General features: G+C 40.6%; 1 protein-coding gene across 8 annotated transcripts in view; it reads left to right on the forward strand.

Moving 5' to 3' along the window:
- LOC144678890 (protein PALS2-like) overlaps window positions 1-25,322 on the forward strand; it is a 141,311-nt gene extending 115,989 nt beyond the window's left edge. For all 8 annotated transcript variants that reach the window (XM_078538916.1, XM_078538917.1, XM_078538918.1 and 5 more), the window contains 7 exons: window positions 4,083-4,214; window positions 13,318-13,426; window positions 13,536-13,604; window positions 19,519-19,680; window positions 22,080-22,282; window positions 23,265-23,393; window positions 23,845-25,322. In XM_078538916.1, coding sequence (XP_078395042.1) covers window positions 4,083-4,214; window positions 13,318-13,426; window positions 13,536-13,604; window positions 19,519-19,680; window positions 22,080-22,282; window positions 23,265-23,393; window positions 23,845-24,021 — 981 coding nt within the window. In that variant the 3' untranslated portion in view covers window positions 24,022-25,322. The remainder of the gene's footprint in view (window positions 1-4,082; window positions 4,215-13,317; window positions 13,427-13,535; window positions 13,605-19,518; window positions 19,681-22,079; window positions 22,283-23,264; window positions 23,394-23,844) is intronic.
- Window positions 25,323-26,049: the final 727 nt, after the last annotated feature.

Here is a 26,049-nt window from a genome sequence, read left to right on the forward strand (position 1 = left end):
GCTTGCTAGCCCATTTAGGAGGGCATTTAAGAGTCAACCACATTACTGCAGATCTGGAGTCACATGTAGACAGATTTCCTTCCCAAAGGACATTAGTGAACCAGATGTGTTTTTAAGAGAATCAACAATGGTTTCATGGATATCATTAGACTTTAAATTCCAGATTTTTATTGAATTCAAATTTCACCATCTGCTATGGTGGGATTCGAACCCGGGTCCCCAGATGATTACTCTGGGTCTCTGGAATACCCAGTCCGGTGACAATATCACAACACTACCACTGTTCCATATTTAAACCAATGACATGGGCAGAAAGAGGGAAAGGCCCTGCAGGTAGATTTTAGGGAGCTAGGAAAGAAACTAGCAAGTAGGACCTCAAAATGTAGTGAATATCCAGATTACTCACTAGTGCATGACACCTGGAGAAATAGGAGGATAGAGCAGATGAATGTGTGGCTGGAAAGATTGGGTAGACAGGAGGGTTTTTAGATTCCTGGGACATTGGGACTGGTCCTGGGGGAGGTGGGACCTTGTACAGGTCGGTTGGGTTGCATATCTCGTGGTGGTTTGCTACTGCTATTGGAATGGTAAAACATAACTTGAAAGAGGTTGGGAACTAGATGTAGCATTAGAAAGGAGAAACCAGATGGAAAACAGATTGAGAAACACAGATAGCATAGTATAAAATAAGGTATTAGTTGGGGTTTGAGTAAGATGGAATGCAAAAAGGTCTAAATTTAGTTTACAGTGCAAGCATGTACAAACTGGGCTGCCTTTTTCTTTTATGGTGCCTATGTCGATGCCGCGTGGTCCGCCTGGTTTCATTCCTTTTTATTGACTTTTTAGCAGTTTGACTTCCTTGCCCACAGTGCATCTGTCCATGACAGCATCAATAGGAGTGACTACTGCACAATCCTCATGGAGACGAAGCCCCGTCTTCACATAGAGGATGCCCCTATTGTGTTGTGTGGCACTACCACTATGCTAAATGGATTAGATTTTGAACAGATCTAACAACTCAAGACTGGGCATCCATGAGGCGCTGTGGGCCATCAGCAGAATTGTATTCAATGACAATCTGCAAACTCATGGCCCGGCATATCCCCACTCTAACATTACCGCCAAGCCATGGGATCAACCCTGGTTCAATGAAGAGTGGAGGAGGGCATGCCAGGAGCAGCACCAGGCATCCCTAAGAATGAGATGTCAATCTGGTGAAACTAGAACACAGGACTACTTGACTGTCAAGCAGCATGCGATAGACAGAGCTAAGCAATCCCACGACCAACAGATTAGATCTAAGCTCTGCAGTCCTGCCACATCCAGTTGTGGACAATTAAAGAGCTCACTGGAAGAGGAGGCTCCACAAATATCCCCATCCTCAGGAGCCCAGCATATCAGTGCAAAAGATAAGGCTGAAGCATTCACAACAATCTTCAGCCAGAAGTGCCGAGTGGATGATCCATCTTGGCCTCCTCTGGAGGTCCCCAGCATCACAGATGCCAGTCTTCAGCCAATTCCATTCACTCCACATATTATCAAAAAATAGCTGAAGGTACTGGGTATTGCAAAGGCTATATGCCCTGACAACATTCCGGCAATAGTACGATGACTTGTGCTCCAGAACTTGCCGCGCTCCTAGCCAAAGCTGTTTCAGTACAGCTACAACACTGACATCTACTCGGCAATATGGAAAATTGCCCAGCCATGTCCCATACACAAAAAATAGGACAAATCCAACCCAGCCAATTACCGCCCTATCAGTCTACTCTTGATCATCAGTGAAGTGATAGTAGGTGTCATCAACAGTGCTATCAAGCGGCACTTTCTTAGCAATAACCTGCTCACTGACACTCAGTCTGGGTTCCGCCAAGAGCACTCAGCCCCTGACCTCATTGGTTCAAACATGGACAAAAGAGCTGAACTCCAGAGATGAGATGAGAGTGACTGCCCTTGACACCAAGGCAGCATTTGACAGTGTATGGCATCAAGGAGACCTAGTAAAACTGGAGTCGATGGGAATCGGGGAAAATTCTCTGATGGGTGGAGTCATACCTAGCCCAAAGGAAGGTGGCTGTGGTTGTTGGAGTTCAATCACCTCAGTTCCAGGAATCACTGCAGGAGTTCCTCGGGGTAGTGTCCTAGGCCCAACCATCTTCAGCTGCTTCATCAGTGTTCCTTCCATCATAAGGTCAGAAGTGGGGATGTTTGCTGATGACAGCACAATGTTCAGCACCATTCGTGACTCCTCAGATACTGCAGCTATCCATGTCCAAATCCCCCTACCACCGACGAACAGTGGCAGCTCTATGTACCATGTACAAGATGCATTGCAGAAACTCACCAAGGCTCCTTAGGCAGCACCTTCCAAACCCACGACCACTGCCATCTAGAAGGACAACCTGTACAATATCCAGGCTTAGACTGATAAGTGGCAAGTAACATTTGTGCAACACAAGTGCCAGGCAATGACCATTTCGAACAAGAAAGAAGCTAGCCATCGCCCCATGACATTTAATGGCATTACCATCGTTGAATCCCCCATTCTCAACATCCTGGGGGCTACCACTAACCAAAAACTGAACTGGACTAGCCATATAAATACTGTGGCTACAAGAGCAGGTCAGAGGCTAGGAATCCTTCGACAAATAACTCACCACCTGACTCCCCAAAGTCATTCCACCAAGGCATAAATCAGGAGTGTGATGGAATATTCCCCACTTGCCTCGATGAGTACAGCTCCAACAACACTCAAGAAGCTTGACACCATCCAGGACAAAGCAGCCTGCTTGATTGGCACACCTTCCAAAAACATTCACTCCCCCCACCACCGACAACAGTGGCAGCTCTATGTACCATGTACAAGATGCATTGCAGAAACTCACCAAGGCTCCTTAGGCAGCACCTTCCAAACCCACGACCACTGCCATCTAGAAGGACAAGGGCAGCAGATACATGGGAACACCACCAGCTGGAAGTTCTCCTCCAAACTACTCACCATCCTGACTTGGAAACATATCGCTGTTCCTTCACTGTTGCTGGATCAAAATCCTGGAACTCCCTCCCTAACAGCAAGGTGGGTGTACCCATATCACAGGAACTGCAGCAGTTCAGGAAGGCAGCTTACCACCATCTTCTCTGCAGCAATTAGGGATGGGCATTAAATGCTGACCCAGCCAGCAAAGCCCACATCCCATAAATTAAATTTTAAAAAGTGCTTTGCAGCTGCTCAGTGACCTCCTTGACCCTAGCACCAGGGAAGGAACATGTCAAGTCTGCAGCTGCAGAAACACCTGCCGGAACTGTAGAATCTGCTTGCGCTATTACTTTCCCAATATTCCTCCTGCACCATACACCCCCCGCCCCCCGCTCTCCCCCCTCCCTCCCCCAACCGTACAGCTGAGTCACCTGTAGACTTGGCTCTGGCTCCACTCCCCAGAAGAACCATCATTCTCATCAATATTCAGAACTGAATACTGACTGGAGAACAAGATGTACTTGGGCGATTCTTACACTATCTCCTTGGTCCTCCTTGATTGCCTGGAGGTCACCCATTCCCATTCTGCCGTCATACCCTTCAGCTGTGGGGTGACCACATCCAGTAACACGTTATCCATGTAGCTCTCAACCTTGTGAATGCACTGCAGTGTTGCCAGCTGCCGCTCAAGCTATGAAATTCTGAGCTCGAGTTGCTCCAACTGATGATACTTCCGGTGTATTTGATTGCCCAGCACACAAGTAGTGTCCTGGAGTTCTTGCATGGAACAGGTTGTGCACTGCTTGGAAGTTCAATGTTCAGCATGTCTCTCTGATAAATACTTCTTGGTTAGAGTAGAAGAAATGTTTATCCCTCTCCCATTTTTTTTGAATAGTGATATAACGTTTGCAACCCCTCTAATCCTCTGGCGCTACTTCTGTATCCAATGAGATTGAAAGATTGCGATCAATACTTCTGTTCTTTCTCTGGTTACTTCTTTGAGAAACCTACAATGTATTCTATCCAAACCTGGTGACTTACCAACTTTCAGTAATGCTAATCTTTTTAGCACGATTGTTTTCTAAGATGCTCCAATCTGTTGCAGGTGTTTGTGAAATGCCATTTTGATTACAATCCAGCCAATGACAGCTTAATCCCCTGCAAAGAGGCAGGATTGAAGTTTTCCAGAGGGGACATCCTTCAAGTTGTGAATCGAGAAGATCTCAATTGGTGGCAGGTTGGTTCAACCTTTCTACATTGTGACTGAAAGTTTTTTTATCTCTTGCATTTGTACTGAGTGCAATACAAAAAGTTTTGACAGCATGAATCTTTTCATCATAATTCAAGTTTTTTATTTCTGCTAATTATAAGACAATTTTATTTTTCATTTGTTCTTTCACGGGATGTGAGCATCGCTGGCTAGGCCAGTATTTATTGCCCATCCCTAATTGCCCTTGAAAAGGTGATGGTAAGCTGCCTTCTTGAACCGCTGCAGTCTATGTGCTCTAAGTACACCCACAGTGCTTTTAGGGAGGGGGTTCCAAGATTTTGACCCAGCGACAGTGAAGACGCTCAAATCCTGAGAATGGATTTTTTTTTTAAATGAAGCTTTGGCTGACTGGTTTTTAAATGTGGGGAGTAAAATAACCATTTGTTGACCCATATTGAGTCTGCAGACTCTCTAACCATATCCTTGGGTTTGGAAATATCTCATGCTGAAAGGTGAAACAAGACTGCATTTAGGCTGCCTGGCAGATGCGTTTTCATTTCATGTTGCTGTGAACCTGACACTACACTGCAGGTTTTCCAAATAGGTGCTCCTGAAGTGAAACCTTTATCATCCATGATGTTGAGCAATAAACAATGTGCAAAATTTTCTGATGATATGGCAATTTTTGGTGCTTGCAAGATTTGAGCCTGTGGTCTTAAATGCAGAGGGAAGTAACATTTTGTTTTTTTTATTTTTGTCATCTTGACCGAAGGGGGAAAATACAGGCATTTGGGTACTTTTGCCACAGATTGTGGAGTATTATGTTTTCCAGGTTGAGATTTGAAGAGAAAAAGAAATCTGCCCAATTGATTTTTATTTGGTTTTAGGCTTTGAAAACTTTGACATAATCTGGATGAAATTTAGTTTTTAATTTTGTTCCTAACCAACCACCAAGTGGTTTATTTTCACATACAGCAATGTGGCTTTATGTAATCTGCAGAGGGAGAAAATTCAGAATGCAATAACAAAATGTAGTTTTGTGAATGGATTTCATATTTTAAGATTACATCAGTACATGGACTAGTTTTTTTCCTTTAAAATTGTGTTGAAAATTCATTACATAAATACCCAGACTGCAGAACAACTCAAAAATTGGTTGCCTTTAAATAGAATGGAATCAATTTTGGAGAGGAAGAATAATGAAAACAAACAGGATATTCAAAATTGACTTGTGCAAATGGTTCACTATCCTAAATTATTAAAATATCAAGGGATGCAGCTTAGCAAATTGAAACTATACAGGGCAGCCTTGAAATATGATTAACTTATGGAATAGATCACCAAAATAGCTCACTGAAGTAAGCAGTATAAGTGTTAACTTGCAACTAGATTGGGGTTCAAGAAATCTAAAAGGAACAAGCGTATTGGCCTAAATTAACTTTGTTCTTATGTTCCAAATATGATCACAAAATTTGAACAGCTCTTTATCTCGCTTGTTAAGAATGTAGTCAATTTATATGGTAATGTGAAAACTCGGGGGATATAATTATTTTTCTTTTTTAGTCTTGACTATTTTTTTACTCATTCATGGGATGTAGGCATCGCAGGCCAGGCAAGCAATTATTGCCCATCCCCATTTGCCCTTAAGAAGGTGGCTTCCTGAACCACTGCGGTCCATGTGGTGTAGGTACACCCACAGTGCTGTTAGAAAGTGTTCCAGGTTTTGATCCAGTGATAGTGAAGGAATAGCAATAAATTTCCAAGTCAGGATAGTGAGCGGCTTCAAGGGGAACTTCCAGGTGGCGGTGTTCCCATGTATCTGCTGCCCTTGTCCTTCTAGATTGTAGTGGTTGTGGGTTTGGAAGGTGCTGTCTAGGGAGGCTTGGTGAGTTTCTGCAGTGCATTGTGTAGATGGTACACACTGCTGCCACTGTGCATCGGTGGTGGAGGGAGTGAATGTTTGTAGAAGGGGTGCCAATCAAGTGGGCTGCTTTGTCCTAGATGGTGTCAAGCTTCTTGAGTGTTGCTGGAGCTGCACTCATCCAGGTAAGTGGAGAGTATTCCATCACACTCCTGACTTGTGCCTTGTAGAAGGTGGACAGAGGGAGTCAGGAAGTGAGTTACTCACTGCAGGTTTTCTAGCCTCTGACTTCCTCTTGTAACCACAGTATTTATATGGCTTGTCCAGTTCGGATTCTGGTCAATGGTAACCCTCAGGATGTTGACAATGGAGGATTCAATGATGGTAATGATTGAATGTAAAGAAGCGATGGTTAAATTCTCTCTTGTTAGAAATGGTCATTGCCTAGCACTTGTGTGACATGATTGTTACTTGCCACTTGTCAGCCTAGGCCTGAATATTGGTCTTGCTGCATTTGTACATGGACTGCTTCAGTACCTGAGGAGTCACAAATAGTGCTGAACATTGTGCAATCATCCGCGAACATCCTCACTTCTGACCTTATGATGGAAGGAAGGTCATTGATGAAGCAGCTGAAGATGGCTGGGCCTAGTACACTACCTTGAGGAACTCCTGCAGTGATGTCCTGGAACTGAGATGATTGACCTCCAACAACCACAACCATTTTCCTTTGTGCTAGATATGACTCTAGCCAGTGGAGAGTTTTTTCCCTGAATCCCTTTGACTCCAATTTTGCTATGGCTTCTTGATGCTACACTCAGCCAAATGCTACCTTGATGTCAAGGGCAGTCACTCTCACCTCACCCCTGGAGCTCAGCTCTTTTGTCCATATTTGAAGCAAGGCTGTAATGAGGTCAGGAGCTGAGTGATCCTGGCAGAACCCAAAAAGTACATCAGTGAGCAGGTTATTTCTAAACAAGTGCTGCTTGATAGCACTGTTGATGACACCTTCCATCACTTTACTGATGATCGAGAGTAGACTGATGGGGCGGTAATTGGTCAATTTCGATTTGTTTTGCTTTTTGTGCACAGGACATACCTGGGCAATTTTCCATATTGCCGAGTAGATGCCAGTGTTGTAGCTGTACTGAAACAACTTGGCTAGGGGCGCAGCAAGTTCTGGAGCACAAGTCTTCAGTACTATTGCTGGAATATTGTCAGGGCCCATTGTCTTTGCAGTATCCAGTGCAGCTGTTTCTTGATATTGCATGGAGTGAATCGAGTTGGCTGAAGATCTGTGATGCTGGGGACCTCCGGAGGAGGCCGAGATGGATCATCCACTCGGCACTTCTGGTTGAAGATTCTTGCCAATGCTTCAGCTTTATCTTTTGCACTGATGTGCTGAGCTTCCCTCATTATTGAGGATGGGGATATTTGTGGAGCCTCCTCCTCCAGTGAGTTATTTAATTGTCCACCACCGTTCACGACTGGATGTGGCATGACTGCAGAGCTTGGATCTAATCTGTTGATCATGGGATTGCTTAGCTCTGTCTATCACATGCTGCTGACACTGTTTGGCACTCAAGTAGTCCTGAGTTGTAGCTTCACCATGTTGACACCTCATTTTTAGGTAGGCTTGGTGCTGTTCCTGAAATGCCCTCCTCTGCTCTTCATTGAGCCAGGGTTGATCCCCTTTCTTAGTGGTAATGGTAGACTGGTGGATATGTCAGGCCATCAGATGGTTGTTGGACACAATTCTGCTGATGGCCCACAGCATCACATGGATGCCTAGACTTGAGTTGTTAGATCTGTTCGAAATCTATCCCACTTAGCACAGTGGTAGAGCCACACAACTCGATGGAAGGTGTACTCAAAGTGAAGATGGGACTTCATCTCCACAAGGACTGTGCGGTAGCTACTCTTACCAATGCTGTTATGGACAGGCAGATTGGTGAGGATAATGTCAAGTATGTTTTTCCCTTGTTGGTTCCCTCACTAACTGCTGCAGACCCAGTTTAGCAGCTCAGTCCTTTAGGACTTGGCTTGCTTGGTCAGTAGTGGTGCTAGCGTGCCATTCTTGGTAATGGTCATTGAGGCCCCCCACCCCGCCCAGTGTACTTTCTGCGCCCTTGCCACCCTCTGCACTTCCTTCATGTGGTGTTCAACATGGAGGAGTACCAACTGATCAGCTGAGGGGGCTGCTGCGGTACATGGTAATGAGCAGCATGTCCACGTTGGACCTAATGCCATGAGACTTCATGGGGGCCAGAGTCGATGGACTCCCAAGGAGGTGGGCTTTGCAGGGAAGACAGGGCTGAGTTTGCCGTTATCATTTCCGGTGTCTAAGTTGATGCAGAATGGTCTGTCCAGTCCCATTCCTTATAGGCTTTGTAGTGGTTTGATACAACTGAGTGGCTTGCTAGGCCATTTCAGAGAGCATTTTAAGAGTCAAACACATTGCGGTGGGTCTGGGGTCTCATGTAGGCCAGACCAGATAAGGACAACAGCTTTCCTTCCCTAAAGTACACTAGTGAACCAGATGGGTTTTTACAACAATCGACAATGGTTTCATGGCCATCATTAGACTTTTAATTCCAGATTTTTATTCGATTCAAATTCCACCATCTGCCATGGTGGGATTCGAACCCAGATCCCCAGAACGTTACCCTGGGTCTCTGGATTACTAGTCCAACGACAGTACCACTACACCATCGCCTCCCTCTAGAACACATTTGTGATGTCACTTGTTAGCAATCTAATCATCCCATGCATCCTATCGAACTTGATTATGCATCCTAATTTTTATTGTTTATTAAGGGTAGGTTTAACTGACATGATGAATTTGGATTTAAGGCCTCGATCCCCAATCGTGATTGTATAACACTCACTTTGCCATTAAAATGGAAAATTTAATATTCAATCTGTCAGTATTGTTACCGGTGAATGGAAAGATTACAGACTAAAGTTAGCCAGAAATAATATGATTTTTTATCAGATGATACTATGCTGCTTGATTTATTTTTTGTTTTGTTTGATTGAATTGGATTATTATTGACCTTGCCACTAATAATAAACTGAATCCAAATAACAGAAGCTGCAGCACAAAAGGACACTTAGTGTCTCAGACCTATGCTGGTACTAGCTCTTCATTTGTAATTGTCTGCTGGAATTCCTTCCCCAATAATCCTTTATACTCTTCCTTATCGTATGTGTATTCAATTTTTAAAAAATTATGCTGTCATTTTCTGCCACAATAGCCACCTTTGGTAGAGCTTTCCATGTTCCATTGACATCTGCTGGAAGAATATTTTTGACTTTCCCTTTTAGCCTTCTAGTCATGATCCTTTTTCAATTCTCTCCATTACTGATCCACAATTACTGGGAAAGACTCTCGGTATTTTCTTAACTTCTCAGAATCTTGAAAACCTCCATTTGATCCTCTTGACATCTTTCAGTAAAAAGCATCAGCCATTGAGATTTTCTTTACCCATAATCTCTAATTCCTGGTATCAATTTAATATACCTTTTCTGTGGCACTTGTCTCATTCCTGTACAATAACACTATTTTTTATTTTTACAGCATTCAAAATATATATGTTTCTTTACTTTTCTTTACCTGATTCATATTATAAATACACAACAATTTTGGGACTATTAATATTACAGACAAGACTTCCAGTTTTTCATTGTAGATTTTCTGTCAGATTTGACAATTTTTGATGTTTTTAAGTAATAGCGACTAATAATTGTACCAGTTAGGGTAGCACAAAGCTGCATGTTATTGGGCTGGAATTTGGTTTCAGTGGAGATCAAACAGCACTAACCTATTATACTTTCTTTTACCCACAGATTTTCTGTGCACTGGAACCCACTGTAATTGAAAACTATTTCAGTACAATGCCCTCTATAGAGCAACTAGAAACCATGTAAACATGGCAAACAGCTAGCTATATATCTCCTAACCATTCAGATTGAAGAATTGCTAATTATGACTGCAGACTCTGATTAGTATGTGTCAGTCAGTATTTAATTCTGTATCAAATCATTCACAGAAAGTGAAATAGAGAGGGAAAGAAAAGATGGAATTGAGAGAGGAAGAGATAGGAGACAAAGATGAATTTTAAAGTTTTTTAATGTGAAGGAATGAGACCCCACACTTGTAAAAGTTAATTTTCAGTACCAGAGTGCTTGGTTTTTCAGTAATTAAGACTTCTTGTGTCATTAAAAATTTGCTTATGCTGGAATAGACAACTCCTGGTGAGTTTTCTGGTGAATTTGTATACCTATCACATAAGTGCTGCAACTTCATGCCATTCCGTGTGCTGAGCAGCATTCCAATGTTGAGTCCTTTGACGAGATACCATTGCAGCAAAGCCTCTGGAAGAGTAGAGCAACTCAAAGCAACTCCTGATTTCTGCAATGAAAACAGAAAATGCTGGAAATACTCAGGAAGCATCTGTTCAGAGAACATTAAAGTTAACGTTTTAGGACTTTGACATTTTATCAGCTGAATGTTCATTTCTGAGTAGTTCCAGCATTTTATGTTTTTGTTTCAGGTTTCCATCATCTGCAGTATTTTGCTTTTGTATTCCTGATAACTGCATTTAATTGTGCATGTACTGTTGCTAGAAGTTACTGTTTGATTCACACTTGACTAATCGTGAGCACTGTTAGCTTCACCGTTATTTCTACGGCAAAATCTGGCCCATTATTCAATTTGCATTCAATTTTGTTTCACTTTATGCTCAAAGTACTGTTGACACTTGTAGACTTTGAGAATCAAGCAGTTAAATTAATACATTTGTATGAACTTAATTGTACAGGTTCACCATGACGTGGCTTTTTAGATTGAATATACAGTGGTTTTCTTGTGGTATTGCTCAAAAAAATTGTGCATATTTTTGGCCATGTTGTTAGGTGTTTTCTTGCACAGCAGCCCCATTGCAACCCAAGACCTTGTCTGCTCCTTTTCTCTAGCTGGAATTTTATTAGACATGGCCACTAACTCCACCTACTGTCATTCCCATGGAAACATCCTTGGACACTATTTCCAAGATGCAAGGCTGCTCCCCAGTGAACATCATTTTCTGCATTGAACACACCAAAGAGCACAAAACCAAAGTTCTCTTCCATGTTCCCTCTAAGCAGCATTGCCACCATATTTGTACCAGTTTCTCTTCTGTTCGCCACCATCCCCTGCCACTGAACAGCATTCCCAGCCTTGGGAACGTTAGTACATTCAGCAGCTCCCGCTATCCTACCTGCTGCTCCTCTTCTCCCCCCTTCTCCTCGCCATCTCTTCAAATCCTCCTTCCAAATGAGTTTGGATTGATCCCGAGGGGTCTGTTCTTCCCAGACTGCCTGTTATGTTTGTCTTTACAAGGCACTGCACTCCAAATCCAATATGAAGTTCTATAAAATGTTTTGGCTTCAAGACTAATGCAAATAGTTAAGGGTAATAGAACAAACTGCAGTGATGAGACAATTGCGGTGTTAAGTAACCTTGTTCAAAAGTTTGCATTTCTGGCATGAAATGATTACAGGGTGCGAGTGTCTTTTTAAGTATTAAGTGTAATTCTTTAGTGGTTTTACTCAAGTTTGAGCCTTTTACCTTTTTAATGCATGCTTGAGCTGTTTGCGCTGAAAATGTGCGATGCACATTCGCATTTAATGTTTGAGCTGTGGTTGATGGATGTCATTGAGAGATTAATGCCTATAATATTATTGGAAATTATTTTTTTTAAAATAGAGCTTAGTGGTGTCTGTGCCTATGTGTGTGTCTTAATTGGATTAAAACCAGCTAGTCTGGGTGCTTTGATGTGTAGTAGTTTTGAGATGTTAATTGGGGAAACAGTAAGGAAGTTAAAAAGTAAACTGTACATTTGCATTTGTAGAATACACCATTCAAAAGAATGGGTGAAATCTTGCACCTAGCTAGAAGACACCAAACAATGTGTTTATTTTTGCAGCTTGCTAATGAAATTGGTGGAATGAAAGGATATTAATGTTAGAAGATGTAATGTTTAAAGCCTAGTGATACAATGGAAAATTTACATTCAAAGGAACAGCTAGGTATAAACAGAAAGGTGTTTGTGTGTGTAAGGCAGAGGCATTTAAGACCTAACCAGCCTGTACACCTCCAACTGTGTCTGCAAGGAACCTCATTTTCAATTCGTAAGATCAAATGTGCTTTGCCTGGGATCTTTTTAAATCTGAGTTTTACTGTTGCCTTAACAGGGGTGTAACTGAGAGTCAGATTAATTAGGGGATTTTTGTAGTTACTATAGCAGTTAATTTGTAGACATATGTATGCGCTTACAATTTTTCTTGTATTAATAAATGTTTAATTTAGTTTTATAAAAAAATCTCTTGAGACTTGGTGGTCTTATTACTACTGAATTTAAAGTCTGTATCTCAAAATATACAAATTGCAAAATAGGTTATGACAGCTATTTCAAGTTTCCCTCTGGGCTTTGAGCAACTTAGCCTTTACCATTGTCTGTGTCATAATAATGAATGAATGAAGTAATTACAATTTTGGCAGAACAACATGGCAATCAATAACCTTTACATAATACAAGATTACTGCATGTTCCTAGCTTATCTTTCCATAGCAACCTACAACGCTCTCTCCCTCCCATAGGATCCTTGTTTATTCACTGTACTGAGAAGTGCAGATTTAGCGTATAAACAGTATTATAACATGAAGGTGTTGAACGTAGAGTGCAGTAGGTCTGGAGGAACGGATAGGGTTGAGTGATGACTAACAAACCACTAGTATGAAGCAAGTGCAGAATGAAAGAGCGGGCCTCCTCAAGAAGCCATGAGTTAATGGAAAATGAGTCACAGGATGAGCCATCAATTACAGATCAGATTGAACTGAAGTGAAGCTGGATTTTAGTAAACTCAGCTTTTGATGATGGGTCATCTGTCAGTTTGTATAAAAATACATCATGCCAGATCTCATCAAAAAACAGATGATCCGTAAGTGTTCAACAGTACTGTTTTAGTTGTCTGCAACATGAGAATTAAGATCACTAGTGAAACAGTCTTGCTGAAAACCATTTTTGCAACCCTGGATTGGTCTGATCTTTCAAGATAAAGGGCTATTTGTGAATCAGTGAACATGTTCCGTAATTTCAGAAAGTAAGGCAATAATATGGTGCACTTGGAAAGATATAAGGGATTACTCTTTCCTCAGAATAAGGTGTACATGAATAAACGTCATGACTGGCGAGAGATAATTGGAGTAGTTGTGTTTAATTTCAGGCTTATCAAATGAAGGGAGGAGGAAGTGCAGGTTTAATTCCCAGTCAGATGTTAGAAGAAAAGAGGAAAGCCTTCGTTAAACGGGACTGGGATTTTTCAGGTTCATCTGGTAAGCTGTTCAGTGTTTCTAAAGTTGATGTAGCTTGCTTAAAGACACTTGTGGATGGAATAGAAAAAATATATTTAATGTTTCAAATTCTGTTTTGTTCTTTGATCAGTACCATTTTGTGGAACAATAATTGGTAAAAAGAAGAAAAAAATGATGTACCTCACAACCAAAAATGCAGGTAAGGTGCTTTTAATAGTTATACTGTTTTTCGTTGAGATCAAAAGCTCAAGTATTTCACCTTTTCCACTTTGGAAATTTAACTGATTTAATTATTGCTAAATAAGCCAATAATGACATTTAATGTTTTTAAATATCCATGGGGAAATGGCAAAAATTAGTGCAAACGACTGGCAAAATACTAGTCGCAGTGGCAGTGAAAAAGATGGCTTTTGAGGAAATTTTTAAAGGTAAAGGGATTTAGCGAGGGAGTTGAGTAAGGCTGAGAAGGCTGAATGCTCAGCCATCAGGATGATGGGTAAATGGAGCTCAAAATGAGGCATCTAATGCCCTGGCTTGGGACACCAGCAAGGTAGGAGAAATAAGTGAGCCACACATACATTAAAAAACTCTTTGAAAAAGCTGTGAAGCTGAATGGTTCAACTTTTGAGATTTATGATCAATTTCTCTCAAGATTTGGAAGAAGAGCTGCATTTCCAGTATTAGGATTTTAAAGCAAGGTGTTTCCACACATTTTGAAAAGTGGATAGCTGAAATGTGGTTAACGTGCTAATGGAGTTGTTTTCTCCAATGATTATAGCAACAAGAAGTTTTATTTATATAGCGTTATTAACATAGTAGAACATCCAAAGGTGCTTCATAGGGGTGTTACAAAACAAAATTAGAAACCAAGCCTCATGATAGAATATTAGGGCAGGTAGCTAAAAGCCTGGTCTAAGAAAAGAGTAGCAGAGCTTTGGATGACCTCAAGTTTACAGAGGATAGAATGTGGGAGACCAGCCATGAACGCATTGGAAAAGTCACGTCTAGAGGTGATAAAAGCATGGATAAGGGTTTCAGCAGCAGATAAGTTTAGATGGGGCAAAGTTGGGTGATATTATGGAAGCGGAAATAAGCAGTCTTAGTGGTGCCGTGGATATGTGATTGGAAGCTCATCTTGGGGTCAGATAAGACACCAGGGTTGCAAACAGTCTGGTCCAAATAAGGTCCCAAGATAGCTCCTTGGGGGACACCGGAGGTAACTGTGCAGAAGCAGGAAGAGAAACCATTGCAAGTGATAGTCTGACTATGGTTAGTGTGGCAGCCTTTGACTCAAAAGCAGTAATAGTAAGGGCAATTTGTAATTAATTTTAAAAATGTTTGAATAAGATTTTTAAGAGTTGGATCAATTGTAATTTTGGATAATGAGAAATACTGGTCCATGTGAAATGGAGATCCTTGACCGGGAAGCAGTACCAACAGAAAGTTAAAACACAGAAGCTGTGTGGCAGCTAGGCAAGAAGAAGAAAGGAAAGAACTGGAGAGAGAAGAGGCGGTCAACAAGCCAAATCGGAGAACTGGATTCCTGAGCAGTGGGAAAGGGCAGTTAGGATTTGCTACCATTGTTTCTTTCACTTCCAAGTGATTGAATGCCCAGAATCAAACATACAGTGCGCGAAGGTCAAAGCAGTTCTGGTAAAGCTACACCACCACAACCGACAGGAGCTGAGAGTTGAGAAGCCTCTGGAAAGAAGTTTGCCATATAGGGAAGATTGCATGGGCAGAGCCCTCTTTATGCAGAAGCTGCTTCCTGCCATAAATTTGGTTATTTTGGTTTACAGATCCCACAGGGATTGTAACATTAAACAAATAAGAATGGAACCAGGCAAGTGCAGTCCCATACAACTGGACAACAGGAGAGAGATATTGGGGGATGGTGAAGTCAATCATGTCCAAGGCTGCAGATTGGTCAAGAAGGACAATGAAGCAATGCTGACCTTTGTCCCAGTCACATAGGATGTCATTTGTGACTTTAATAAGATCTGTTTCTGTATGGTGACAGTGGCTGAAATCAGATTGGAGGGATTCAACCATGGAGTTCTATGAAAGATGAGCACGGATTTGGGAGGTGACAACACATTCAAGGACTTAGGAGAGGGAGGTTGGAGATGGGTGATAGTTTGCAAGGATGGTGGGGCCAAGGTTTGGTATTTTGAGAAGAGGGGTGATGATGGCAGATTTAAGGGAGAAAGGCAGCTAAAGAGGGGAGAGCCTTTAACAATATCAGCTAACATGAGGACCAGGAGGGGAAGTTGGGTGATCAGTTTAGTGAGAATAGGATCAAGGGAGCTGGAGATGGGTCTCGTATGGTGTAAACCATATGCAGTTGTTTTTAAAATACGTTCATGGGATGGGGGTGTCACTGCCAAGGCCAGCATTTGTTGCTGATTCCTAATTGCCCTTGAGAAGGTGGTGATTAGCTGCCTTCCAGTACTGTTGCAGTCCAAGTGCTGCTAGGGAGAGAGTTCCATGATTTTGACTTAGCGACAGCTTCTGTTTTAAAGATCTGTTAAAAAAACACACACTTATTCTGCTAGGATCTTCCTCATCCCAGGTTGCTAGGCACTTTTGTATGGGCCACGCTGTCCTCTCTGGGAAGAATAAGGAAAAAACACATTCCGATTCATAGGCAGCTAGTCAAATTCTAGGGAAGACTATAAAAGCAACCACATGGTAAAACTGAAAACTGAGAGGGTATCAAATGATGGGACGTGAAGGGGAATGTAAAAGGCTAGAACTTGTTTTGTTTGTCACAGTGTGATTCATTGATCTGGGGAACCATGGTGTGTGCATAAATACATGGTTTACTTGAAGAAAAGTTGTAAGGTTTGAATTAACTGAGTCTGATCATAATTGTGGCTCATCTTAATTATTTGTTTTTGACTTGTCTTACCAAATGTTATTTTTATTCTTTGAATGTGAGCTTCACTGGCAAGGCTGCCATTGATTGCCCATTCCTAATTGTTCTGGGAAGATGGTGGTGGGCCACATTCTTGAACTGCTGCAGTCCATGTATTGATATCCCACAATACTCCACCAAACTGCAACAAATAATAAAACTTCCCCACCTGTTTCATACACCTGAGTGGCTTGCTAGACCACTTCAGAGGGCACATTGGTATGGAACTGGAGTTGCATATAAGATAGACTGGGTAAGGACGACAGTTTTTCTTTCCTGAAGAAAAGTGGTGAACCAGTTGGCTATTTAAGATAATTCAATTACTTGTTCTCTTTTCCTTTGTGATACCAGCTTTTTATATACTGACTTGTTTTTAAAAATGATTTTTAATTGAATACAAATTGCTGAAGAGACGTGATGGGATGTTCTACTGGTTTGTTAGCCTAAGTCTTTGGATTACTAGTGCAGTAAGATAACCATGACATTTTCTCAGCCCAGCTCTAGAGAGATTGAAGTAGCATCTGCAAAATACATGAATATCTAGTTTAGATCACCAGGAGGTACTACTGTTGGCACTTCCTAAGTTATGCTGCATATAGTTCAATATTGGATGGTGTAGGCATATCCCTAAATGCAACAAAGTTAGACTACTTACAGGAGCATCCAGCATACCTGTGACTATTAGTCTGTTACAAACTGAGAAACTATCTAAGGCGAGACCAAAATTTGGAACAGAGATCTTGGGGGTCTAGCACTTAACATTTGACACGCCCAAAAACAGATATCTCTGGTTTAGAACATATTGTTTTACAGCAGTTTTAAAATAAGTGAACTTTCTGGAATAGCACTGCCAGTCCAACCTCAATTCTTGATTTAGCGCAGTTACTACGCATGTGTCAAGAAGTGCGTTTGGTAACTCATCACTGTGCATATGTGAAGAAGCATGCCAATATTCTGTGTACATACTGCTTAGTTATCTCATGAACCTAATCCATGAAGGCAGTAAGGACTCAGTCATTGGGAGTGACACTATTGATGGTGAGTGAGACCCAAGCTATAAAAGGAGATCCACTTCCTTTTCAAAGAAGTCTTGCTGACCCTTCCCACCCGCATCACCCAAACCTTTGGATTTTCTTTGCTGTGCATGAGGGTTAACCAAGCAGTGTGTGGATTACCCACAGTGTACAATTTATTAGGAACCAAAATCTGGCTAAGATTTACCAGCCTGACTGTGTTGGTCCAAAATCTGTAGTGTTGTTGGAGGAAATGCACAGGTCCTCACTTTTTACTGTTCAACACAGGCATTCCTCACCTGCATGAAAAAGTAAATTCTACTTTAGAATGGAATGGATTCTCTTTTCCCTTCAAGATACTGTTTACATCAAAATACATGACCCACTCTTACGGAAGAGTGTTTTTCGTTTATACTTTTTCGTTTGGCACACCGTTTTTTGGGAACAAATTAGGCGTGCTAAACAAGGGATAGCTGTACTGCAAAACAGCAATAAGCAATGCAAATAGAATATTGAACTATCTAACCAAAACAGTAGTCATGCTTAAACTGGATAGTATTCTGATCAAAGAAAGAACTTGAATTTATATGGGCCTTTCACAACATTGCAAAGCATTTCACAGGCAATGGATTACTTTGGAAGTGTATTCAGTAGTAACGTAAGGAAGTATGGCAACCAATTTGCACTCAGCAAGGTCCCACAAACAGCAATGAAATAAAAGACCAGGGGCAGGATTTTGCCCTTGGTTGGGGGTGGGTGTTGGGCAGCCAACCGCCGCCTGCGCTCGGCTCCACACCACAATTTCACATGGGCAGGCCAATTAAGGCTCGCCCTGCGTGGAACGCAAGCGGCACTGCTGCCTGTGTGGGTGGGGAAAGGAGGGAGAGCTGGTCCTAGCGTGTGAAAGAGCGCTTCAATCTCCCTGAAGCATTGAGCTGCCTCGGAGATTGAAGCACTTAAATTCTTACTGTCTTCATTAATTTTTTTTATTAAAACATGTCCCCTCGTGTGACTCTGTCACATGAGATGGAACATGTTTTTAATTCCAAAATAAAGTTTTCATTTAATGTTTATTTGCTTTAGGAAACCTCATCCTGCTCGTGGATGAGGTTTCCTAAAAAATGTAAAGGCTACTTGGCCTTTTTGCCTGCCCGCCAACCATTAGGTTGGATGGGCAGCATAGATTTGAATTTAATTAGCTTGTTAATGGCCTTAATAGCCCTTTTAATTAGCCGACTCCGGCACGCACCCTCTAAACGAAATATCGCGCGAGTGTGCGATGATGTCAGGATGCACGCCCGGCATCATCACACGTCATTTTATGCTTGGGCGTGTCGGGCGCGTGCCCGCATACCGAATATGATATTCTGTCCCAGATTTTTATTTCAGTGATGCTAGTTAAGGGATGAATATTGACTAGAAAACTGGGAGATCTCTCCTACTACTCTTTCAAAACTGCTATGGGACCTTTTACAATCTGACGGGGCAGCACTTCCTCAGTACTGCACCAAAGTGTCAGCCTTGTGTTCTATACTTCTGTGTGCAACCTGAATGCATAACCTTCTGATTTGCAGGTAAGAACACTCACTGAGCTGAGGCTGACATGTTAAACCACCTCCAGAGTATATTTGAAGAACTGTATCACTGAAACACAAGTCAAACATTCAAGATTCTGAAGCAATTCTAACAAAAGCCCCAAGATTGATCTCCCCATTAGGGAATTGAGTTACAAGAAAAGACTGGGCAGATTTAGTCTTTCATCCTTGAAAGGAGTCTGCGGAACCGTTAGGGCCCCGCTACAATGTCTCATCTAAAGGAAAATAGCTCTGGAAAGACAGTACTCTCTCGGTGCTGCACTGATGTGTCAGCCTAAGTTACACACTCGAGCCCTGATATGTGGCTTAAACCCACAGCTTTCTGACTCTGATCAACTGAGGCAAGCTAATACAAGTTGAATGATTTTATTCAGTCTAGTTTCACAAGACCTCAAGAACTTTCAAGTTGCTAACTTCAATATAAAATCAGTGTGCTTTTCATTGCATAAAGTAATTTTTTTGTTTTGAATTTTGTTCCTGCTTGCTGACTAAATCCAACTGATTAAAATTAAAATGTCTTCCATATTATTAGAATTTTACATTGTGAAGAATATTTGTTTCTAATATTTTTACTGGATTCACATCAAGAATTTGATCGACATGAAATCATGATCTATGAGGAAGTAGCAAGGATGCCACCTTTTCAGAGAAAGACCCTGGTGTTGATAGGAGCTCAAGGTGTGGGACGACGGAGTTTGAAAAACAGGCTCATCGTAATGAATCCCATGCGATTTGGAACAACAGTCCCATGTAAGTTTTTTGTTTGAAACTGGCAGAAATTATGTTTTTGTTTGGGATGAATATTCTTTTTCTCCTTCCTACTGGAGTTAAGAGCGCATAGTCATCAGTTTCCAGGACAGTGTTGCTGGGGAACTGTCCATCAAGTGAATTGTACAAGTGGGATAAAGTGACTAAGGTAAGGTAGAAGGTACTGTAGTCTTTGCCAAGAGTTGCACCGTAATCTTTTGGCTGAGATCACAAAGTTAGCAATAACTGAATCTCTGTCCTACCACTTGGTGCAATATGTTGGGGCTTAAACAGTCCCTTGCAACCTTTGCCCAATACCCACACTTACATACAGTTAATAAGAAAGGCAACCTCTCTCCCAAATCTGGGCTCAAGGGGACTCTTAGATCCACTCTCCAATCTATTCGCCTCCACTTCTGTATTGAAGATCAGCTAACCCCACTCAGACCACAGACTGAACTTGGGATCATCTTGGTCTGTATACTTATTAAAATATGTCAATTAACCAAAATCTTTAGGTTTATATAGACAACAGCTGAAACACCAACCCTGCTGCAATATTCTGATCTACTCAAGGATTATTGGGAATAGGTATAAAGTTCAGTATCTTGGAAATGTGTTTCTCGGCCACAAAGATTAGGAAAGTTGTATTTTCAGAATAATTTATTCTAGGATATATTTCTCTCATCCCCACAGGGAAATCCTTCATTAAATGGCACTTCATTAAATAACTTGGTACTGGAATGGTCTAATGCCTACAAAAATCTTCAGATTAGGCAAAATTAGTTTTGAATTTATGAATTGTGATCTAACAACATTGAATTTTTGTGGGTTAACTTTTCTGGTTCTAATGAATCTGAATGCTTTGATAAATATGAGAAGACTGTACTTTCTACCTGCAGTTATGTTAGTGAATTGCAATTTAACAACAAAAACTTGCATTTATGTATGGTGTCTCTTAGCATTAAAATGTTCCAAAAGAGGTGTGAGGTGATACATTTTTGTTGGAAGAGTGAGGAGAAGGGATATAAAATAAAGGGTGCAGGGGTGCAGGAACAGGGAGGCCTTGGACACAAATCGTTGAAGGTGGCAGGGCAGGTTGAGAAAGTGGTTAAAGGGGCATAGGGAATCCTGGCTTTAATAAATAGAGTACAAAAGGAACTGATAATTAACTGTTATGAAACACTGGTGTGGCCTCAACTAGAATATTGTGTCCAATTCCAGGAACCACACTTTAGGAAGGATGTGAATTAAGGCATAAGAGAGGATGCAGAAAGGATTTACAAGAATGGTTCCACGAATGAAGAACTTCAGTTATGTGGATAGATTGTAGAAACAGGGGCTGTTCTCTTAGAGAGGTTTGAGAGAAGATTTGATAGAGATATTCAAAATCATGAGGGGTCTAGACTGAGTGGATGAGGAGAAACTGTTACCATTGGCGGAAGGGTCAAGAACCCAAGGGTACTGATTTAAGGTAATTAACATAAGGACCAATGGTGACCTATGGAAAATCATTGGCCTGGATTTTTCGGGTGGGACCCATTGCGGGCGGGACAGAAAATTCAGCAACCCAGCAAAACGTCCACTGACTTTCGGTGGGAATTTCCGGTCCTGCACAAAAATCCCGGCCATTTTTACTCAGCAGCTGATTAGAATCTGGAATGCACTGCCTCGGAATGTAGTAGAGGCAGGTTCAATCAAGACATTCAAAAGGGAATTGGATAGGGCCTGAGGAGAGAAAGTTTGCATGAAAAGGGCTGGGAGTGGGACTAGCTGAAGTACTCTGGCAGAGATAAAAATACCTGGAAAAACTTCAACAGAACTGTTCTGTTGAAGAGTCATACGGACTCGAAACGTTAACTGTGTTCCTCTCCGCAGATGCTGTCAGACCTGCTGAGTTTTTCCAGGTATCTTTATTTTTATTTTGGATTTCCAGCATCCGCAGTTTTTTGCTTTTACTCTTGCAGAGAACTGGCTTAGTGGACTAAAGGAAGGGGAGAAGCAGCTGAACACATTATCTCAAGATGATCTTATTGATAAAGAAATCTAAATGAGCTCCTCACATGAGTTATTGAGTTATACTGCTGCTTTTTAAAGCAGTCTTTGAACATAAAAAATTCAGATGTACAGAAATGCAAACCAGTTAGAACATGACTGTTGAAAAAATGTTTTTAGGTTTGGTGGTTGTAGGTTGATGGCTTTGGTGGTTGAACCATTTTGTTAATTTTCCTTTTATTCCACCTTTGGCAGATTTGTCAAGGCCCTTTGTGGATCATCAACATTTACAATTGAAAGCATTCCACAAATATAGATACATGTCAAAAATTGCCTACAGAAAAAAAAGTTAGAAATTATTTTTGATGCATTTTCAAATGTTTTTTATATTCTTGTATTTATTGCAGTTACTTCAAGAAAACCGAGAGATGATGAACTGGATGGACACGCCTACAGATTTGTGTCAAGGGTGGAAATGGAAATGGACATAAAGAGCAGCAGATACCTGGAACATGGAGAATATGAAGGAAATCTCTATGGGACAAAGATCGACTCAATCCATGAAGTTGTTAGTACGGGAAGAATGTGCATTTTGGATATTAATCCACAGGTAGAGTAACAGGTCATGAATAAGGCAATTTGATGACTAGATTAATTGCTTATTGTGAGGTCTGCTTGGTATAATTTAGGAATTTTAATTTAGCATAATACAATTAAGTTTTAGAATTTTTAGAAGTTAGACCTTTTAGCAACATTTTCTGTTGTTGCTCTTACATCTCAATAGGATGTCTGTTCCTTTTAATGCATTTCAGTCCAAACTGCCACTCCCCTTAACTTAGCAATTCATCCTTTGCTTCCCATCCACATTACCAGTTGTTATGCTTATGCAGATTCAGCTAATTGTGTATTTTTGAATGATAATTAAATGATTCCAAAAGAAATTTGAATAGAAGAATGTTCTATTAAGAGGGCATTCAAGGCTGTTATTTTGCATATACTTAGGGCAAAATTGTTTCAGACTTTTCCTCTAGGATTGAAATGGGTTGAAATCAGTTCATGAGCAGAGGGTAAGAAATTATGTAGATGCAAGTGGAATTGGTGGGACAGAAAGTCCTTTTCTCAACTCAGTGTTTCACCTCTTTTTTTAATTGCCCCTCTTCTTTCCTCCTGAAGCCATTGCTACTGCAGAAGAGTTTTTATTGGCACAGTACCTCTCCCAAGCAGCTGCTCTTCATGTGAGAACCTGGCCAATGAGTACTTGCAGGTTGTTGGAAAATGGAAGGCATCACAGTTGATCCAGATCCTGTTCTTCTGGGTAGCATTTAAGGACAATATCCTCAGCTAATTTCTCTTCTCTTCCCACCCCTACCCTTTTCCCTAGCACAGGGATATTGAAGCAAATTGTATTACCCCTCTTTGCACATCTTTTGAACTCAGCTAATTCAGCAAAAACTGGACATTAGAGTGAGGCCCTCTGGTTTGTATGGCTTGGGATGTCCCTGACCCCATGCTTTATTATATATCTTATGGTGTGTTTTTAATATTTATGTCCTGCTGCCAGTACATCCTTGCTCATTATCTATGTCTTATAGGCACTGAAGATACTGAAGACAGCTGAATTTATGCCGTATATTGTGTTTGTTGCTGCTCCTGAATTAGAAACACTACGCGCCATGCACAAAGCTGTCATTGATGCTGGAATCACAACTAAACTTCTGACAGTAAGGAGCCTTTAAATTTTTACAGCTTTGAATGATAAAATACTGGACTTAAATTATTAATTGTTTTCACATTTTTGGTTAAACCAGAAAATACTGTTTGCTGATGATATTGATTGCAATCCATAATGAAGTAATACTATTAATATAGCAATATGGTGCTTTGTGTTAACTTTCTAATCATCAGCTACCTTTAACAATTTGTTAATTATTGAGTTGTGTAGCCATATTTTTCCCTCAGTTCCTGTCTTTGGGTTTATTTCCTTTGTTATTTTCTCCTCCTGTGGCTCCATTTTTTGTTGCTGTGGTCTTATCTCTTCATGACTGCCTTCAGCATAGCTCGCGTTCTCCATGCCTTTTCTTTCTATTAATTCTAATGCACAGCCTTAGCTAAAATATTAACATGTAAATGATTCCTTCTGCATGCATCAATTTTCTATTTATTTATCAACAGGATACAGATTTGAAAAAAACAGTTGATGAAAGTGCTCGAATTCAACGAGCGTACAGCCACTACTTTGATTTGACCATTGTCAATGATAACTTGGACAAAGCTTTTCAGAAGTTACAGACTGCAATAGAGAAGCTCTTTATAGAGCCACAGTGGGTCCCAGTTAATTGGGTATACTAGTAAATTGAAGATTAAACCATTTTTTGGTGTGTGAATAAATGAAAAATTGAATAACAATGTCAAACGTGGCAGAACAGATGCAGAGGCAGGAAAGCTCCATTGTATCTCATGCCTTTATATTCTTTGTAGGTTCTGTTTATAGTACACTATTTTGGCTTTTTATATAAATAACTGAAGGGAAAGTGTTCTTATAAATGTAATTTATTTTAATTTTTCTAACTTTTTACGAACGATCTTTGTATCCATACATATCAAGTGAAGGAAAATAAGTTGCAAGAAAAACCTTTTTTTCATTTTTAAAAAAATGTTTGCCTTCAAATACCTAGTTTAAAGACATATATTCAAGTTCCAAGCATTTTGATGCAAAGTAAAGTTTCTTTTTTCATATTCCAAAGCTGTAACTTGTTAACTAAGCCTCCATTGTACATTTCAACTGAAGCTTTGCATCAGGATGATGTATAATATGTTGTTTCTGTAATCGATACAGAGTAATGGAATATGACTTTCTGGAGTTTAATATGTCTACACTGCTTTGTTGAAAGGGTTAACACACAGCTTCAGTCTATTCCTGAAGTGTATAGTGCCATTACACATTTGAAAAGAATGTATAAACTTGATGTTAGTGGCCTCATCTGGTCAACCTGGAATTTTTTTTTCTTTACATTCCAGCACATCCACCTTCAGCTCTGCACTGCACCATTCAGCTTTAAGTTGGGTTTAGCTACCTCCTGCTGCGAAAGTAATCGAAATAAACACACTAGTCCATCCTCAAGCATACTAAGTTGCGACGACAATTTTATATTGCTGATTATATTTTCTATGGTAAGGATGTATCATTCCCTTTATCCCTTCTTTGTCAACAACAACTTGCATTTACACCGCACCTTTAATATAGTAAAATGCCCCAAGGCATTTTACAAGAGCCTATTGTGCTAGTTATGAAAAGCACTGAGAGGTGAATGACTGCTAACATTTCCATACTCATGTTAAGACTACTGTGGCTACCCAGTAAAGGTTAATAATATCAATCCTAGGTGAATTCCTAGCATTTAATTTCTCCATTTTACTTGGATCTATGATGGGTAACCTTACCAAAAATGATAACGTTTGGTTGTTTACTTGGAAGGAAGTAGAAATCATGTGAGATTTGAACCCAGGTCTTTATTCCTTCCCACAGTGTACTTCTTTATTACTATAATTATTTTCACAATTATGATCCAGGATTTCCTTACATGTAATGTAAAATACAGTTGGCTGTTTGTGCCCTTGCAGCACCAAAATTAAAACCAGAGCTTGCCACCCTTACTAGTCACTTAAATTACTTGTGTTATTACCAGCACCCACCCCCCCAACCTGAGACTGCGTATTACAAAAATGGATCTTTTACAGCTGTACTAGCTTCTCTCAGCAATCTGACCTTACATTTAATTCAGTTGTTTCTGTAGCAGTTCCCTGTAGGATTATAAACTGGGCCTTAGTCGCCACTCAACTTCACATGTTGATTGGCGGTGTGATTTGGAAGTCCTTAATATTGCAGCAAGGCTGGAATTGCTATTTTATTGCCAAGATTGGTTCTACAGATTTTTTTCTAAAAATATAATCAGTATAAGCTTCTCCATAGAATGTGGTTTTTGAGAATTTTAAAAATAAATCTATTTCCTCAGTCAGGATTGGCCCACAACTACCTCTCCAATGGTGTCCATTTTTAAAATAATTTTTATTGGTTTTTACTGGTTGTTAATTGAAACCAATTTGGGCTTCTAGTTACACACTTGAATGGAATAGACTGTAGCTTTATTTGTTCTCCATCAACTCTGCTCTTTTTGCATGACTCCACTCAAATGAAGGCAATATGGTATATAAGAACTTGCATCCCTATAATCAATTTAATGAGGTTATTCGACCATCTCTGGGCTCCACTGATTGCCCTTAATATTTATAGCTGTATTGCAGCTTCCTTTGCCAGATCAGACTGTTCCTACTGATTTTTTTTAAAAAAGGTTTTGCAACTGCAGATTTGTTATAAAA

This window comes from Cetorhinus maximus, chromosome 3, assembly GCF_964194155.1.
Source record: "Cetorhinus maximus chromosome 3, sCetMax3.hap1.1, whole genome shotgun sequence".
NCBI classification, from domain to species: Eukaryota; Metazoa; Chordata; class Chondrichthyes; order Lamniformes; family Cetorhinidae; genus Cetorhinus; species Cetorhinus maximus.